The following is a 20,730-nucleotide window of genomic DNA, read 5'->3' on the forward strand; positions in this document are numbered from 1 at the left end:
GCAAGGAGGAATAACATCTTGTAGGAGTGAGGAAGAGCCAGTTGTGAGTGTGGGGGAAGTTCATGAGGCAGTAGGTAAAATGAAAGGGGGTAAGGCAGCCGGGATTGATGGGATAAAGATAGAAATGTTAAAAGCAGGTGGGGATACAGTTTTGGAGTGGTTGGTGCAATTATTTAATAAATGTATGGAAGAGGGTAAGGTACCTAGGGATTGGCAGAGAGCATGCATAGTTCCTTTGTATAAAGGCAAAGGGGATAAAAGAGAGTGCAAAAATTATAGGGGGATAAGTCTGTTGAGTATACCTGGTAAAGTGTATGGTAGAGTTATAATTGAAAGAATTAAGAGTAAGACGGAGAATAGGATAGCAGATGAACAAGGAGGCTTTAGGAAAGGTAGGGGGTGTGTGGACCAGGTGTTTACAGTGAAACATATAAGTGAACAGTATTTAGATAAGGCTAAAGAGGTCTTTGTGGCATTTATGGATTTGGAAAAGGCGTATGACAGGGTGGATAGGGGGGCAATGTGGCAGATGTTGCAGGTGTATGGTGTAGGAGGTAGGTTACTGAAAGCAGTGAAGAGTTTTTACGAGGATAGTGAGGCTCAAGTTAGAGTATGTAGGAAAGAGGGAAATTTTTTCCCAGTAAAAGTAGGCCTTAGACAAGGATGTGTGATGTCACCGTGGTTGTTTAATATATTTATAGATGGGGTTGTAAGAGAAGTAAATGCGAGGGTCTTGGCAAGAGGCGTGGAGTTAAAGATATAGAATCACACACAAAGTGGGAGTTGTCACAGCTGCTCTTTGCTGATGACACTGTGCTCTTGGGAGATTCTGAAGAGAAGTTGCAGAGATTGGTGGATGAATTTGGTAGGGTGTGCAAAAGAAGAAAATTAAAGGTGAATACAGGAAAGAGTAAGGTTATGAGGATAACAAAAAGATTAGGTGATGAAAGATTGAATATCAGATTGGAGGGAGAGAGTATGGAGGAGGTGAACGTATTCAGATATTTGGGAGTGGACGTGTCAGCGGATGGGTCTATGAAAGATGAGGTGAATCATAGAATTGATGAGGGAAAAAGAGTGAGTGGTGCACTTAGGAGTCTGTGGAGACAAAGAACTTTGTCCTTGGAGGCAAAGAGGGGAATGTATGAGAGTATAGTTTTACCAACGCTCTTATATGGGTGTGAAGCGTGGGTGATGAATGTTGCAGCGAGGAGAAGGCTGGAGGCAGTGGAGATGTCATGTCTGAGGGCAATGTGTGGTGTGAATATAATGCAGAGAATTCGTAGTTTGGAAGTTAGGAGGAGGTGCGGGATTACCAAAACTGTTGTCCAGAGGGCTGAGGAAGGGTTGTTGAGGTGGTTTGGACATGTAGAGAGAATGGAGCGAAACAGAATGACTTCAAGAGTGTATCAGTCTGTAGTGGAAGGAAGGCGGGGTAGGGGTCGGCCTAGGAAAGGTTGGAGGGAGGGGGTAAAGGAGGTTTTGTGTGCGAGGGGCTTGGACTTCCAGCAGGCATGCGTGAGCGTGTTTGATAGGAGTGAATGGAGACAAATGGTTTTTAATACTTGACGTGCTGTTGGAGTGTGAGCAAAGTAACATTTATGAAGGGATTCAGGGAAACCGGCAGGCCGGACTTGAGTCCTGGAGATGGGAAGTACAGTGCCTGCACTCTGAAGGAGGGGTGTTAATGTTGCAGTTTAAAAACTGTAGTGTAAAACACCCTTCTGGCAAGACAGTGATGGAGTGAATGATGGTGAAAGTTTTTCTTTTTCGGGCCACCCTGCCTTGGTGGGAATCGGCCAGTGTGATAATAAAAATAAAAAAATTTAAGATATATGTGTACAATACTGACAAGATGAAGAATAACATTATGTGAAACATCTGGGTATCTTTATTGTAGATATTTTGCCATCCAATGGCTTTATCAATACAAATTCAAGGACATAACTGTGAAGGAATTCAGGGAAACTGGTTAGCCAGACTCGAGTCCATGAAATGAGAAGTACAATGCCTGCACTTTAACCCGTAAACGGTCCAAGCAGATCTACGTTCACATGTATAGTGCTACAAAAGTAGATCTACGTTTTTTTTACATATTTTCAAATATAACAAAAAAAAAGTAGATCAAAGTTTTTTACACATTTTCAAATGTAAAAAAACAAAAAGAAGATCTACTTTTTTTACATACTTTCAAATGTTGAAAAAACGTACATATACATTTGGACCGTTTACGGGTTAAAGGAGGGGTTTGTGATATTGGCAGTTTGGAGGGACAGTGATTATGTATGAGTGATGGTGAAAGAGTTAAATGATGATGAAAGTTTTTCTTTCTTTTTTTTTTTTTTCTTTTTGGGTCACCTTGCCTCGGTGAGAAACGGCCGACATGTTAAAAAAAAAAAAGTTGGAAGACAGTAGAAATATATACAAAAGATGAGGTAATCAGTTCCTCAGCCTTGGTTGTGCATATATTTTAACTGCCTTCCAATCATGCCCTTGCATTTGTATTGATAAAGCCACTGGATGACGAAACATCTACAACAGAGATACCCAGATGTTGCACATTTGTAATTCTTCGTCAAATACCTATTAAATTACAACTTTAGCTTTTTTCATGATGTTTCCAATTATCTTTCTCAATTTTTTACTTATTAATACACTGGCTGTTGCCCACCAAAGCAGGGTGACCCAAAAACAAGAAGAAACACTTTCATCATCATTCACTTGATCACTATCTTGCCAGAGGCATGCCTACACTAGTTAACCCTTTGAGAGTCGACAGGCCCTCTCCGAAACTCGTTCTCAGGGTCGGCCAAATTTAAAAAAAAAAAAAAATTATTTTCTCTTATGAAAAGATAGAGAATCTTTTTCCGATCATAACGACACCAAAAGTTTGAAATTTGATAGAAAACTTACGGAATTATGCTCTCGCAAAGTTAGCGGTCTCGGCGATGTTTACGCATCGGCGATTTTGCCCACTTTGAGCCCCATTTTCGGCCAATTTCACTGTACTAGTCGACAAAAAACATGAATATTTCGCTAGAACTCCATTTTTTCTATCGAATGGGTGCAAGAAACCACCCATTTATAAATTCAACTATCCAGTACAGTGGTCAGAATTTAGCAATTTTGCCAATTTCACACAAATTTCAAAAGATGCCAATTTCCGAATAGGGTCCAGAATAAACAAGATAGACATTCCTGGCACTAAAATGACATTTCCTCTAGTCATTAGTCACGTCTCAAGGCCCCTCTTATATTCTTTTGCTTTCCACTTTGAATTTTTATTCTCACAAAAAATATAAGATTTACTGTTATGCAGACTACTGCATTAGTGTAAAAAATGGTATAAATATTATTGGTGCACTTGTGAAAGAATATTAGACTCACCAGTTGACGTGTATTGCACGCTTGGCACGATTTGTTTACTTTTGAAGTTTGGTAAAAATCGAACATTTCTGCTACTTTGAGCTCAATTTCAAGGCACCTTTCATTGTAAAACCAGTCAAAATCATCTCAATTTCTGTAATATGTCTTCCATTCTATAAAATGAGACCAAGAAAACTAGAATAGAACAATAAATACTATACGAAAATACACTGCAAAGTCGCTGATTTATTAAAAAAAAATGGTAAAAATTTTTTTTTTCTCATTATGCACTGTGTGCTGCAGGATTTTTTTTAAACTGTGCACACTGACCACATAGACCCATTCTTTCATATGAAGGCCTACCAGCTTTCTCCCACTAGATTTGAGGCCGCTAGAATTTATGAGTACTAGTACGTCAAAAACCCCTACTCGTAAGACGTACTAGTACGACGAAAACCCTCAAAGGGTTAATTAAATAACTGCACATACCAACACCCATTCTTCAGCATGCAGGCACTATACTTCCCAGAATTAACCAGTGTCCCTGAATCCTTTCATAAATGTTATTTTGCTCACACTCCAACAGCACGTCAATATGAACACAAAACCAGCCCCAAATTTGGAGAGGAAACTTTAAACAATACTTCGGCATGTCCCAGACCATTATCTTTTCACAACTTAATAATAGGTGCTTGTTTATACATCACAAAGTACAAGTATAATAACCAAACTCATGCAGTTAAATTTCCAATATAGAAACATGACATCAATACTGATGACTGCTATGCAGAAAAGAGCTAATTTGGCTCCATCAGTTTAAACCTGTGACTCGAGTTTAAACTGATGTAGCCAGCTTCCCCAGAGGACATGAAAACACTGAATGAGTTGACTGCAGATGCAGAAAAAACACTATTTACCACCAACTATCATGACTGAAAACATTTTTTTTATTATTATCACACTTAAACAAGTACCAGGGGTTATGTAAAGTTATACTTTTTGTAGTGAAAGTATAAACTCCCCTCCCATCTTATCGATAGGGCTGACTTGTGATCAGTGTCATACAGTAGTATAAAATATTGGTTCTTACATCAGAAATGCAGAGATCACTCAATCCCAATGCAGAGATCACTCAGTCCTAATGCAAAGATCACTCAGTCCTTATGCGGAGATCACTCATTCCTAAACACAAAGGTTTAACTTACGTTTGCATGACATCCAAAGCCGTGTCTGGTCGTTCAATTGCCAGGTAGAAGTTAGCCCCAACCAACTTATCACTTTCAGCTCTGCGTTTCCCAGTTTTCCATAGCTTCTCATCATTAGGACACGTAACAAAGTGATGAAAGACCTCACACTGAGATATTACAGGATGCCTGCATATCCGATCCACCCATGACTGGAGCATTGTCATCCTGTACTCTATCAAGTCATCTTCAAATCTTCCTATAAAAAAGTTATTTTTTTTTAAATCTACACAAATATTAAGAGGCATAATTTTTTAAAACATCAGCTGTTTAAAACTAAGGCAAGACAAGACAAAAGAAAATTAACACATTCACTGCCACTCATTTCACAGCTGTGCTTAAAGAGGTGCACAAACACAATTATTTTGTAAAAAAGACTAAGAGAATATCCCAGGTGTGCATAGTTTTAAAATATTCATTCACCAATCATAATCAGTTCTCCATTAAGTTCTTAAGTACTGTGAACAGGCTTTAATAATGAAGTACAATAATTCTATTTTAACATTCAAGATTTTTAAAATGCTGTAAGCAAGTCTCAAATAAAATGCAAACATAATTATCATTCTTAATTAATTAATGGTGTAACATTCCAATACAATAAGTGGAAAAGCTGACACTCACCCGAGATTTGTTTTTCAGGTAATGGAGGTATTGGTATCAAAGGAAACTTTTCACTTAAACGACCTTGTATCCAATCAAAATGCTTATATCTCCTTGAAACTGGCGTTGATGAGAACTGAAATAAGCACAGAGGGTTTACATATAAGTAGGAATAAAGCTTATTTTTAAGATACGTACACAAACTACAGTCAAAACTTTACCTAATGTACAAGAATGTTTCCTCAAGTTATCTTTATTGCCAACAGTATCAAGAAAGTTAACATAAATCATATGCATTTATCAGTATGTTATGACACATGCAAATCCCAAATGTATGGAACACTAATAAGATAACCATTTCCCCATCATGATACATTAGAGCTACAATAATAAGTTAAGAGTATATACTAGTTCCTACAATGTAAAGCCCATAGTCATGCACACTATCTGTAAATGTAGAAATAAAAATGCAACAACGTCCAGAATCTTATTTGCAGGCATTTGGTTATACCCTAATTATTTCATGTATCCTGAATGGGGATTTTATTTAGACAAAAACACTGGGTAACTCTTGCCATGGCAGGATACAACTATCAAGATAAAAAAAAAAAATGTATACACAGTACATAGCTAATACTTACTGAAGGCATCAGTGTGTATGCAATGAAACTCTTCATTCCATGAAACTTTGATTCTTTTTTTGGAGATGTTATGGCGCATGTAAACTCGTTTGAGTTTGGCTTCCACACTGGCCCATTTCCATAGTCTTCCACGAAAACCTTATCTTTCTCGTCAACTGATGCTTTACCTGCTCCTAGGAAATACAATGAAAGGATTTTAAATTACTCCAAGTGATTTACCTTTCTGTGATTTCAGGAGCAGAACTTATCTCTTAGTGTCCCATCTTCAATATTTAATTGTAAAGTCTTTAAAATAAATGTTAGCAAATAACTCGGGAAAGAACGCCAATGAGGGTAAAAAAAAATACTAAGTATATGAATTAAAAATAGAGAATTCAAAATTAAAGGAATGGTACCTGAAAGTGTCAAAATGGGGGTCTGGAGGGTTGCTACCAACCACTCCAAAACTACAGAACCCCTTTCCTTTGATCTTATCTATCACAGCTGCTTTACCCTCTTTCATTCTCCCACTGCCTCATGCATTACCCTCCCTCACTCACATCTGGCTTTTCCTCACTCCTAAAAGATGCTATACCTCCTTGCCCGATGAATGAAATCACTGCTTACCTTTCACTGTTAACCTTTAACCACTCATATATAAAGTTATTAAATTCTTATTATGCTTCCTAAATGGGTTAAGTTTTTTAGTTTATATCTGTTGTGCTTCAGCTGTTCAACTATTAAAATTATTTATAAAATGAAAGACTACTCTTCAACTACAATTTATAAGTTAATAAATTTAAAAAGTACTATACTTAAACAATAATTAAAAAATACTTCACAACAAAATTCGCGTATGAATTCATGAAATTTATATACAGTACTGCTATTCTAGGCAATATGTGGAATATTACAAGAGCTGTGGCACACTAAGAAACAATGCATTAGTCTACAAAATTTCCATTTCCAACATTACTTAAAATGCAGACATATGGAAGTAATTAGTGGAAACATTGCTTATTCCTGAGCTTCTCTCTCTTTAGGCCTTTTGATCTCATTCTTAAAATCTCAAATAATAATACTGTTTGGAACAAGAGACCCTTATTCAAGGAAGTATTTTATGCAAATATGTATACAATATACAGCCTCTCCTCACTTAGTGACGTACTCATTTACCGATGCGTCGGATTTACGATGGGCTCTCTGACCAGTAATTATACCTAAATACTGTATATTAGAAATGACTTCCTCTATTTTGTTTATTTCAATATACAGTACACTACTGTACTGTATATTGAAATAAACAAATATACCAGAAATGTTATAAATGGTGCAAAGGTGACATTAAAACAATATCAAAGATGACTGACACAAACCACTACCATTATAGTATGCCACTCACTTAGCAATGAATTTGTTTAACGATGTGGTCTCAGGAACGGAACTCTGTCGTTAAGTGAGGAGAGGCTGTACAGTGGACCCCCGACTTATGATATTCGTTCCAGAAGGCTGTTCGGGTGCCGTTACCGAACAAATTTGCTCCCTTAAGGAATATTGTAAATTAGATTAGTCCGTTTCAGACCCCCAAAAATACACTTACAGAAGCACTTACAAAAATACACTATGTATTTTTAACAACACTGAATTTACAGGCTAAGAGCTGTTATACTACCTCAGCACCAGGATGCTACCCACAGCAGTCAATACCCAGGTATCTATTTTACTGCTTGGTGTATCTATTTACTACTAGGCTCTACCTAGCCAGGAATGAGCTTGGGTCCTTCAGGTGTGAATCAAAGGCACTATCACTAAATAATACAGTTCTAGGACAGACTTGCCATGGGTTTGAACCCTTTACCATTCATGAGTTATACACTATATCCTTGAATTTAGAAGTTTACACGTAGCAAAGGTCTCACTGGTTCCAGTTGATTATACTGGTATACTGGCCTGGTAGGCAATGCTCTTGCTTCAAACACTGAGTGTCCATGATTCGATTCCTGGCAAGGGTGGAAACACTGAGCGTGTTTTCTTCCACCTGTTGTCCCGTTCACCTAGCAAGCAAGTACCTGGGTTTTAGACGACTGATGTGGGTCGCATCCTGGGAGACAAGATTTAACCCCTTGACTGTCACAACCCCAATTCTGAAGTATCTCCTGGTGTCACAAAATTTAAAAAAAAAAAAAAAAAATCTTATGAAATGATAGAGAATATTTTCCCGATTGTAATGACACCAAAAACACAAAATTTGATGGAAAACTGACGGAATTACGCTCTCGCAAAATTAGCGGCCTCGGCGACATTTACAAATTGGCGATTTCGCCCACTTTGAGCCCTATTTTCGGCTAATTCCATTGTTCCAGTCGACCAAACTCATAACTATTTTTTTAGAAATCCATTTTTTCTATTGAGTACAAGAAACTGCCCATTTACCGATTTCAACTACCCAATAATGTGGTCAGAAATTTGCAATTTGGCCAATTTCACAAATTAAAAAATATGACAATTTCAAAATAAGGTCCAGAATGAACAATGCAGATATTCCTGGCTATAAAATAACATTTTCTTTGTTCATCAGTCATGTCTCCAGGCCCCTCAGATATTACTCTTGCTTTCTATTTTGAATTTTTATTCAAACTGTAATAATTGTATAAATAACATCAACCCATTGACTGCATGTTAGAATGATTAGTTGGACATTTATTGGACAATGACATCATTTGTTTACTTTTGAACATCGGCAAAAATGAAACATTTCCCCTACTTTGGGCTCCATTTCCAGGTTATTTTTATAGTAAAATCAATCAAAATCACCTCTATTTCTATAATATGTTTTCCATTTTATCAAATGAGACCAAGAAAACGAGAATACAACCCTAAATACTATACGAAAATAGACCACAAAGTCGGCCTTTTAATTAAAAAAAACGGTCGGAGTTTTTTTTTTTCTCATTATTCAATGCATGCTCCAGGATTTTTTATATGGTGCACACTGACCACACAGACCCATTCTCTCACATGTGGGCCTACCAGCTTTCTCCTGCTTGATTTGAAGCTGCTAGAATTTATGAGTATATATACGTCAAACATGGTACCTCGTAAGACGTATATATACGACCTCGACAGTCAAAGGGTTAAGGACCCCCCAATGGAAATATGACAGACAGCCCTTGATGATGCACTGACTTTCTTAGGTTATCCTTGGTGGCTAACCCTCCAGGGTTAAAAATCCAAACAAAATCTCATCTTACTCTATCCTTAAAAATACATATTAAATTCTCTCTCACTAAATTTACTCTTTCTTTTTGGGTCACCCTGCCTGGGTGGGAAACAGTTGACGTGTTCAAATAAAAACATAAATAAATAAATAAATATATAGATACGTATATACAGTGGACCCCTGACTTACGAACATCTCCCAACTCAATCAATTATGTAAGTGTATTTTTGTAAGTCCTTCTGTAAGTGTATTTTTGGGGGTCTGAAACAGACTAATCTAAGTTACGATATTCCTCATGGGAGTAAATTTGTTTGGTAACAGCACTCGAACAGCCTTCTGGAACGAATTAATATCGTAAGTTGGGGGTCCACTGTATATATATATATATATATATATACAGTGGACCCCCGCTTAACGATATTTTTTTCACTCCAGAAGTATGTTCAGGTGCCAGTACTGACCGAATTTGTTCCCATAAGAAATATTGTGAAGTAGATTAGTCCATTTCAGACCCCCAAACATACACGTACAAACGCACTTACATAAATACACTTACATAATTGGTCACATTCGGAGGTAATCGTTATGCGGGGGTCCACTGTATATATATATATTTTTTTTTTTAACAAGTCGGCCGTCTCCCACCGAGGCAGAGTGACCCAAAAAGAAAGAAAATCCCCAAAAAGAAAATACTTTCACCATCATTCAACACTTTCACCTCACTCAAACAATCACTGTTTTTGCAGAGGTGCTCAGAATACAACAGTTTAGAAGTATATACGTATAAAGATACACAACATATCCCTCCAAACTGCCAATATCCCAAACCCCTCCTTTAAAGTACAGGCATTGTACCTCCCATTTCCAAGACTCAAGTCCGGCTATGTAAAAATAACCGGTTCTGTGAATCACTTCGCTAAATATTACCCTGCTCACACTCCAACAGCTCGTCAGGTCCTAAATACCATTTGTCTCCATTCATTCTTATCAAACACGCTCATGCACGCTTGCTGGAAGTCCAAGCCCCTCGCCCAGAAAGCCTCCTTTACCCCCTCCCTCCAACCTTTTCAAGGATGACCCCTACCCCGCCTTCCTTCCCCTACAGATTTATACGCTCTCCATGTCATTCTACTTTGATCCATTCTCTCTAAATGACCAAACTACCTCAACAACCTCTCTTCAGCCCTCTGACTAATACTTTTATTAACTCCATACCTTCTAATTTCCACACTCCGAATTTTCTGCATAATTATTACACCAAAAACCTGCACAACCATGAAGGATTCTAGTGAAGAGCAAAAATAACCATGAGCAGAAAACTCCAGTTCATATCAATAAAAATGGAATCTGGAGGAATTTCCTTGAACATTGTAAAGTGAGACGAACTTCATAAATTCTAGCATAAGTACATGCTTAGGAAATGTCAAAACATTTAGTGGATTGGAAAAACATGCTACACATGAAGTTACTTTTTTTTCTGCAGGCAAGATTAATAGTGGATTATTTTTGGAATTTTTAAATTCTTTATTAAACCTTGTATTTGAAAAATTGAATTACACAAAATTTTAAATGAGACATTGTACTGTGCAGAGCATTCTCAAATTAAAAAGGAAAAAAAAATTACAAAGGCTAGAATAGCACAGCATGCATTAAGCTAAACTCATTCATGTTCCTCAGTAGAAAGGTCTACTTACCTCATCTACCTATTGATGGCTCTGGGAATCATCTACCTATTGATGGTTCTGGGAATCATCTACCTATTGATGGTTCTGGGAATCATCTACCTATTGATGGTTCTGGGAATCATCTACCTATTGATGGTTCTGGGAATCATCTACCTATTGATGGTTCTGGGAATCATCTACCTATTGATGGTTCTGGGAATCATCTACCTATTGGAGGTTCTGGGAATCATATCCTCTATGACCCAGTCTCAGATCAGGCTTCCTGGCTGATAGTCTGTTCAGTCAAGTTGTTGATACTTGCTGCTCACAGTCTGACATGGGCACCACAGTCCAGCTAATCAGGAATGGCTTGGAACAATTTCTCTAGCTCCTTAACCCTTTGACTGCTGCAAGCCCCTTTCCAAAACTGTCATTCTACGTCGCAAAATTTTTGGAAAAAAAAAAAAAATTCTTACGAAATGATAATCTTTTTCCGATGGTAATGACGCCAAAAGTATGAAATTTGGTAGAAAACTCACGGAATTATGCTCCTGCGAAGTTAGCGGTCTCGGTGACATATACACATTGGCGATTTCGCTGACTTTGAGCCCTGTTTTGGCCAATTCCATTGTTCCAGTTGACCAAACTCATAGCTATTTCTTTAGAACTCCATTTTTTCTAGCAGTCGAGTACAAGAAACTGCCCATTTACCGATTTGAACTACCCAACAAAGTGGTCAGAAATTGGCAATTTGGCCAATTTCACACAAATTAAAAAAGATGCCAATTTCAAAATAGGGTCCAGAATAAACAATGCAGACATTCTTGGCACTAAAATAACATATCCTCTGTTCATTAGTCACATCTCTAGGCCCCTCTTATATTACTATTGCTTTCTATTTTGATTTTTTATTCATACAAAAATACAAAATTTACTGTTATGCAGACTACTGCATTATTGTAAAAATGGTATAAATAATATCAGTGCACTAGTGAAAGAATATTAGACTCCCCAGTTGATGTGTATTGGACATGTGGTGTGATTTGCTTAATCCTGAACATTTCCGCTACTTTGAGCTCAATTTCAAAGTCGTTTTCTTCGTGAAACTAATCAAAATCATCTCTATTTCTGTAAAATGCTTTCCATTTTATCACTTGAGACCATGAAAGCGAGAATACAACAATAATACTATACTATACTGTTGCAACCCCTGAATGGGTTACAATGATTATGTATATATATAATGTATATTATCTTTTCATATAATTTTATATTGCTTATATTTGCGATAATAGCTAAATCGTAAATATATTGCTTTATATTGTTATTTGACGTAGCTTATGTTGTTAGGATGTTACATATTACATATTGTTAGGATGTTACATATTAAGTGCTCAGTTCAAGTCTTGATTGTCAAACTACTGTAATTATCGCTCCTTGCTCGTTATATTGCCGGCTTCTCGCTGGGCGACTGCTGCCCACGGAGCTATCACGTGATCGAGGGGGGGGGTGTCCTCACCTCTCGTGAAGTATCCAGTCTGCTCTAGACTCGCTTGGTGGTTGGACAGATTGTCTGTCTCATTATTCTTGTTAGTTCTGTAGAACTCTGTTCACAGAACATTGTATAGACTTAGTGATTTTCGACGTTGTACTGAGGTTGTGTGTCGCTTAGACACTCTGAACATCTCAGGTCCTTAGCTATAGCTTCTGACCTAATTTTGTACTGGTTTCTGTGTAATGTCACAGTCGGGTTTTTCCTATGCTGAACTTAGATTCAGTATTATGGGAGTTTTGTAACTTTTGTGGAGGATCTGCTGATGGTCCCTACTTAGTGTCGTTATATTATCTCCTTGATCCTGATTGTGTCGCAGTCGCTTGTTATATGGCTATTGGGCTTAGCATTCTTTTCATTGTTCAAGCAGACTGTTCTGGTTGCCAGTCGGTCAAGAAGTTAGTTTATGTGAGGACTTTGTCAGTCACTTGTTTAAGTCTAGTCGAGTCGTGAGACATAGTGAACTACTTAGAGCACTTACACGCATACACAAACTTATTTGTACATATTTGTAATATCTTATTAAATGTTAATGTACCAGACGGTACTTAAGAATTATAAATGTGATATGTGCTTTCATCACAATAATATTGAACTCGAGAGAAGTGATATTATTTTGATTACTGTGATTAATTTAATTTAATTTAATTTGATAATATACCTCTAGACTTAATAAATTTATTAAATTTTAATTTCTCTAGTCAGTAGCCTACCAGTTGTAATCCTGAAGCACTATTGAATAATACTGAATTTTAATGGATAATTGGACAAGGATACTGACTACTTGTTACGAAAACCCAGTAACAGGCTGGATGCTAGAAGGGCAGTCCTTTCTAGTATTCACTGGAGATCTCTAAGCTTTTAGAATCGCGTTTTTTGTAACATATACGAAAATACACCTCAAAGTCGGTGTTTTAATCCAAAACAACGGTCAGTTTTTTTTTTTCTCATTACGCACTGCGTGCTGCAGGATTTTTTTTTATGTGGTGCACACTGACCACACAGACCCATTCTCTCACATGTGGGCCTACCAGCTTTCTCCTGCTTGATTTGAAGCTGCTAGAATTTATGCGTATAAATATATCCAAAACAGTGGCGCGTAAGATGTATATATACGACCAAAACAGTCAAAGGGTTAAAGACAGTTAAGGGTCTGTTGACAATTTCCATCATAGTTAAATGGAGGTTTTAGAAAAATCTTAAGCACTATGTATACTGAGTTCTCTCTCTATATACTTATACAGTGGACCCCCGACTTACGATATTAATTCATTCCAGAAGTCTGTTCAGGTGCCATTACCTAACGAATTTGTTCCCATAAGGAATACGTATTGTAAATTAGATTAGTCTGTTTCAGACCCCCAAAAATACACTTACAAAAGCACTTTCAAAAATACACTTACATAATTGTTCGAGTTGGGAGCTGATCGAAAGTCGGGGGTCCACTGTATTTCTGCTTTTCACTGGGACATTTTTGCACCATCTAGAAAACCTCCTAATCTTACAAAAGGTTATTTTAATGTGCATATTTAGAATCTCTTCAGTATGAGGGATTTTAATTGAAGCATTTACAGTAATATTGGTGTTTGAGTGTTCTCTGTTAATAAGGGATTACTTAAGAGGTTTAGATTCTTAATATATTGTAGCCATTTCTGGACATATATCTTGGTTTGGTGCCATATGAATTTTGGGTGGAACTCAATAATGTGTAGGAACTGTGTGGTGTTCTTGTTTCTAGATGCAAGTCAATTGCAGAAGTTGATTACTATTTTATTAACACACTCAGCCCAGTCAGAATTTATTTACTGTAAACTCGGAATGTATGTATGTTTATTCTTGATATTGTATTATTTCTCACAGATTGCGCCACTGAATATTAAATCTAATGGCACAATCTGTAAACTGCTTCAGGATTCACCACTGGAGGTGGGAAGTACAGTGCCTGCACTCTAAAGGAGGGGTGGGGATATTTGCTGTTTGGAGGGACATCCGAACTGCAGTATCTACACATCTCTGGCAAGATAGCGACAGTGTGAATTGACGGTGAAAGTGTTTCCTGCCTCAGTGGGAGATGACCAGTGTATTAAAAACAAAATGCATGTCACCTTGGATACTGTATAATTTGCAATCATTGCAGTTTTTCATTCCTGCTGTATTAAAATGTTCAACCTTCCCAGAGCTTTCTTACTGGTGCTTCTGGATTAAATTTCAACACTATTGTCTTGGAGTGTTCATGATGTAAACAACGGTACAAGCCGGACCAAAATGTAGTTACAAGTTCCTTTCTGTGTGCGGGTTATTTGTGTAATGTTCCAGTTACAGTATTGTGCCTTTTTGTTCTTTACACAAGCCTGCATACGTGTTGTTTCTACAAGGTATTTTTGTAAATATATTATCTTTAATACAAAGATGACTCTGTTAACCAAAACAATCCACTTCCTGACAATTATATTAAGCTTGGCATCCCTTGTTTTGAAGCTCCCTTTTACCCAGGTTATCTTCCTCATAGTTGTGGTTTCAAAATTATTGCATTCTTTGAGCATAAGATCTCACATGGTTGCCTCCAAGTCCCTTACATTCCTCTTGCTCATTTGACTGGATTTAATTCATGAAATTATAAATATGTCTGAGTTCTTATAAACCTCTTGAAAAGTTGTCATGAGTAGAAAACTGCTTGCATTTGTGTTTTTTTTTTTTTTTTAACAAGTTGGCCATCTCCCACCGAGGCAGGGTGACCCAAAAAGAAAGAAAATCCCCAAAACGAAAATACTTTCATCATCATTCAACACTTTCACCTCACTCACATAATCACTGTTTTTGCAGAGATGCTCAGAACACAACAGTTTAGAAGCATATACATATAAAGATACACAACATATCCCTCCAAACTGCTAATATCCCGAACCCCTCCTTTAGAGTGCAGGCATTGTACTTCCCATTTCCAGGACTCAAGTCCAGCTATATTTAAATAACCAGTTTCCCTGAATCCCTTTACTAAATATTACCCTGCTCACACTCCAACAGATAGACAGGTCCTTTATATTTTTAAAAAGATATCGTTAAGACACTAGCACTCTCACTACTAGACACTAGCACTCTTACTACTACTACTGCTCCCTTCAATTCCTTTCCTCTTCATGACCTGTCTTCTGGTTTTCCCTTCTTTTCTTGCTCAGTTGTGATCTAATAATAGTCCAGGACAGACCAAAATATCATCTAATATTCCCTTTTTAAGTCTGGGTTATTTATAAGATCTCCCTATATATAACTTGAATTCAATAGGTTGATCAGGATTTAAACTCACAGTTTGAGATTACCAGCCCATTCTTTTAATGCACCACACCACAGAGGGTCACAAAACGAGATGATAATTTGCAGACCATTAGTTTGAATCTTGAGCACACAACTGAACTGTTACATTCACTTATTACAAAAGGTTCAAAATATATCACTAAAAAGTTGCATGCATTTATTCAAGCACCTGGATGACCACTATTAGCAACTAAGTTTATCAACAAATCTCATTTAGAATTTAAGAGCAATTAATAAATATATACACAATGTTACACAATTGAAATACTGTACTGTAAATTATACTACAAACACTTCCTACCTTTCTGTCCATTCTGGCCGAGTGCCTCTCCACCCATTGAAAGTGGGAAATATGTAATGATGATAATGATAGTGATGACACTAATGGTAAAATAAAGTGCCTAAATTTTTAAAATTAGTTTCGATGAAAATCGCCAGATTATCAGCATAACAAATCGCCACAATGGCATAATTAGCAATAATTTCAGGGAATGATCATGATGTTATACTCGGCCCATATTACAGGTGAACACCTAATGCAGAATGCTTATATGTTATTTCTATGGACAAAGTTCATGAGTACCATTGCTCACAAGTCAGCAAGTATCTGTATTACGTTAATTTTGACTAAAATTATCAACTTGTAGTGAATGGTTCGTATCCCCAATGTGGTCACAACATCAGCACTGAAAGTCGTATTACAAAATTTGCCATTAATTTGGACACAACTGGAAACATCTTTGACCAAATAAGAAATCACTGAACTGCATATCAGAGGAGCTAGATATTTATAATTTTATAACGCTTTTGGCTGTATCTGTCTCAGTAAATAGCAGTGTGTGAACAACTCCTTCACATTAAAAAAAAAAAAAAAAAAAAAAAGAAGGCCCCCACATACTTTGAGAATAACAAGAAATTATAAAAGGTAAAAATGCTGTAATTAAGTATTTATGAAGTATGCTTTAGAAAACTTTGCATTATATTCCATTATCATTTAAAATTTTATAAAAGGTACAAGACATTAGCAATTTTATTTAATTTACTGCAATATTAGATATGAGAAGTATGTATCAGAGCAACAGGAGTATAGCTTGCAAATGGACGAGTAGAAGGAAGAGCAAAATGGTGTGTGAAACTGGAGAAAATCTGAAAGCAAGTCTTAACAAATGCAGTACAGAACTTTACTGATTCCAAAACAGAATAATCTGCAACTCTGTGCAACACACAAAGTTCCACTTGTTTAAAATAATATAATAAAATATTTGCATAACCCTTTCAAAACTAGTCAGCAACCAAGCAAAATGTTATGAAAATTTAAATGTAAAAATAGAATGCCATAGAGTAAAGTATATTACTTTATTCACACATGAAAAGTTTCAGCAATAAATACACTTAACACCTATACCGGTCCTTTTATTGGAGAAACCATGCCACTGAAAGACTTTTGACAAGAAAAAATTTCAAAAGAAGGTTGTTTTTACGCTACATGTCCTCAGAGAAATTATCAAATAAAGTACAGTGGACCCCCGGTTTACGATATTATTTCATTCCAGAAGTATGTTCAGGTGCCAGTACTGACCGAATTTGTTCCCATAAGGAATATTGTGAATTAGATTAGTCCATTTCAGACCCCCAAACATACACATACAAACGCACTTACATAAATACACTTACATAATTGGTCGCATTGGGAGCTGATCGTAAACCAGGGGTCCACTGTATTTTCAAGACTTATCAGCCTTGAAACAATAACAGAACGTGAACTGTCACTAAATTACTAGATAAAATATAAACAATATTTTTTAACAAGTATATGAGTAAGACAGATTGAGAAAGATGCACCTAACATGAGCAAAGAGTTCTACTGAAGTGCTACTCTATTCTTATGAATGATGCAAAGACAAATTTTAATACAGGAGTGCCTTGCATATACAGGTCCCTCTCTTCGGTGCTCCACATTTTCTTTGACATTCAACTGAGCCATTGTTCATTGTTCACCGCTTTTCTGCCATTATTGCCATTTTCAAACAACAGTTGCGTAAGGGAAGGACGACCAGCGCGCTATTTTGAGGTAAGTATTATATGTACAGTAGAACCCCCGTATCCATGGATTCAGTATCGATGATTTCAGTTATCCACTGTTTACTGTGGCACAAAAATAACTTAATTTTGCTTAATAATGGCCTCAAAATGCAGTAATAGTGATGGTGGTGGTTCTTCAATGCCCAAGGGAAGCTGTGAAATGCTTCCCACCTGTGAAGAGCTAATTATAGACTAATCTTGCATAATTCATCAATTAAACTTTATCATAGGTTTTTTTTTTTTTAAGCAAGTCGGCCGTCTCCCACCGAGGCAGGGTGACCCAAAAAGAAAGAAAATCCCAAAAAGAAAATACTTTCATCATCATTCAACACTTTCACCTCACTCACACATAATCACTGTTTTTGCAGAGGTGCTCAGAACACAACTGTTTAGAAGCATATACAGTGGAACCTCAAAAATCGAACGCATCACATATCAAACGTTTCGAAAATAGGACCATTTTTTCGGACAAACTGTGTCCCTATTATCGAACGCGCCCCTATTTTCGGACCGCCGGGTACGGGACCTGTCTGCCGGCCCGCTCTGTCCGCGTCCCCGTGCAAGCGCCGTGAGCAGTCTAGCTTTGTTTATGCTTGAGTGAACACTAACCTGTGCTCTCATTCACGCATTTTACGATTATTTCGTTGTGTTTAGTGCTTGTGGGACTGTGAAATAAGCTGCCATGGGCCCAAAGAAACTTGCTAGTGGTACCCCTGTGGTAAAGAAAGTGAGAAACACCATAGATGTGAAGAAGGAAATAATACAGAAGTATGAGAGTGGTGTGAGACTTGTTGAGCTTGCCAGGATGTATGGGAAAAACAAGTCGACCATCGGTTCTATCCTGTCAAAGAAAGAACAAATCAAGGAAGCTGATGTTGCGAAAGGTGTTAATATAGGGAGTGGATGAGGTGCCTTCTTCAAAGATTAAGGAGATTTGTGCCAAGTGGAATGATGTCCAAATGTTTGTGCAGAAGTACCACCCTGAGCAAGCTGAAACAAGCCATCTTTGCAACAAGTTCAGTGACAGAACCATGTCCCATTTTAGGGAAATGTTAAAGAGGCGCCAGAAACAGAGGACTGTGGATAGTTATTTTGTGAGACAGGGGTCCAGTGACTCTTAAGCTGGTCCTAGTGGCATTAAAAGACAGAGAAGGGAAGTAGCCCCAGAGAGGGCTTTACCTGAAGTCCTCATGGAGGGGGATTCTCCTTCCAAACACTAACCCCAACTCCCTCTCTCCTCCTCCCTATCTTCCAGATGCCATCACCAATCTTCAATAAAGGTAAGTAAAAACGTTATTTTATATGTATTACTATACATAATTACAAACTAAAGTATTTGTTGTATGTAAAACTGTAATTAATCTCTATAAAATGTATTTTTTGTGTGAATATATTTGGGTTTCTGGAACGGATTAATTGTATTTCCATTATTTCTTATGGGAAATACTGCTTCGAATTTCAGACTTTTCGAATTTAGAACTAGCTCCTGGAACGGATTAAGTTCGATTTTTGAGGTTCCACTGTATGTATAAAGATACACAACATATCCCTCCAACCTGCTAATATCCCAAACCCCTCCTTTAGAGTGCAGGCATTGTACTTCCTATTTCCACGACTCAAGTCCGGTTTCCCTGAATCCCTTCACTAAATATTACCCTGCTCACACTCCTGTTCAACAGATTGTCATAGGTATACATATGTAAACAAAAAATTACATATACAGGGTTCACTATTATCCATGGTTTCAGGTATCCACAGTAGGTTTTGGAATGTATCCCCCACAGATAAGGAGGGACTACTGTATTTATCTTTTTTTTATGACTTGCTGTACTGAGCACTTAATATATGAGAATGTAAACACATTATCAGGCATTTTAGATGCATCTGATAATGAAAGAAATGGCTCTTTTCCACCCGCCGATGATTTTCGCTTATTGTTTGGGGTCACAAACCTCAGAGCCATACAAACGGGGCCCTCTTGTACAGTAAAAAAAATAATTGAAGAGTAATTGAAATGGTTAGCAAATACGAACACACTTTAAAAAATTAACTGATGATAATCCAAGACTCCTACCCAGTAAGTTTGTGCTAGAAAACAAAATAATTTAATTTTTGAACATAAGAAATAAAGTTGCTGGTAAATGCAGCTTCATTAAAGAAAATTAGAGCTGACAAAATCTAAAATTATTTTATGATAAAAGTCTTTCAAGGGTAAATTTTTATTTTATTAATTTATTTTATTAACACATCGACCGATTCCCACCAAGGCAGGGTGACCCGAAAAAGAAAAACTTTCATCATCATTCACTCCCATCACTGTCTTGCTAGTGGGGCGCTTACACTACAGTTATGAAACTGCAACATTAACACCCTTCAGAGTGCACACTATACTTCCCATCTCCAGGAATCAAGTCCAGCCTGCCAGTTTCCCTGAATCCCTTCATAAATGTAACTTTGCTCACACTCCAACAGCACATCAAGTATTAAAAACCATTTGTCTCCACTCACTCCTATCAAATATGCTCACACATGCTTGCTGGAAGTTCAAGCCCCTCGTACACAAAACCTCCTTTACCCCCTCCCTCCAACCTTTCCTAGGCCGACCCCTACCTCGCCTTCCCTCCACTACAGATTTATACACTCTCGAAATCATTCTGTTTCGTTCCATTCTCTCTACATGTCTGAAAAACCTCAACAACCCCTCCTCAGCCCTATGGATAATAGTTTTGGTAATCCCGCTCCTCATCCTAATTTCCAAACTACGAATTCTCTGCATTATATTCACGCAACACATTGCCCTCAGACATGATGTCTCCACTACCTCCAGCCTTCTTGTTGTTGCAATATTCACCACCCATGCTTCACACCCATATAAGAGTGTTGGTAAAACTATACTCTGATACATTCCCCTCTTTGCTTCCACGGACAAAGTTCTTTGTCTCCACAGACTCCTAAGTGAACCACTCACCCTTTATCCCTCATCAATTCTACAAGTAACCTCATCCTTCACAGACCCTTCTGCTGACACGTCCACTACTAAATATCTGAATACATTCACCTCCTCCATACT

General features: G+C 37.3%; 1 protein-coding gene across 6 annotated transcripts in view; it reads right to left on the bottom strand.

Annotated features, from left to right (window-relative positions):
* Positions 1-20,730, bottom strand: part of SH3PX1 (sorting nexin 33-like protein SH3PX1) — a 108,756-nt gene that overhangs the window by 24,352 nt on the left and 63,674 nt on the right. For all 6 annotated transcript variants that reach the window (XM_070099365.1, XM_070099363.1, XM_070099367.1 and 3 more), the window contains 3 exons: positions 5,852-6,024; positions 5,232-5,346; positions 4,572-4,809 (listed from right to left, as the gene is read on the bottom strand). In XM_070099365.1, the coding sequence (XP_069955466.1) occupies positions 4,572-4,809; positions 5,232-5,346; positions 5,852-6,024 (526 nt within the window). The remainder of the gene's footprint in view (positions 1-4,571; positions 4,810-5,231; positions 5,347-5,851; positions 6,025-20,730) is intronic.

Source organism: Cherax quadricarinatus, chromosome 67 (assembly GCF_038502225.1).
Source record: "Cherax quadricarinatus isolate ZL_2023a chromosome 67, ASM3850222v1, whole genome shotgun sequence".
Taxonomy (NCBI): Eukaryota; Metazoa; Arthropoda; class Malacostraca; order Decapoda; family Parastacidae; genus Cherax; species Cherax quadricarinatus.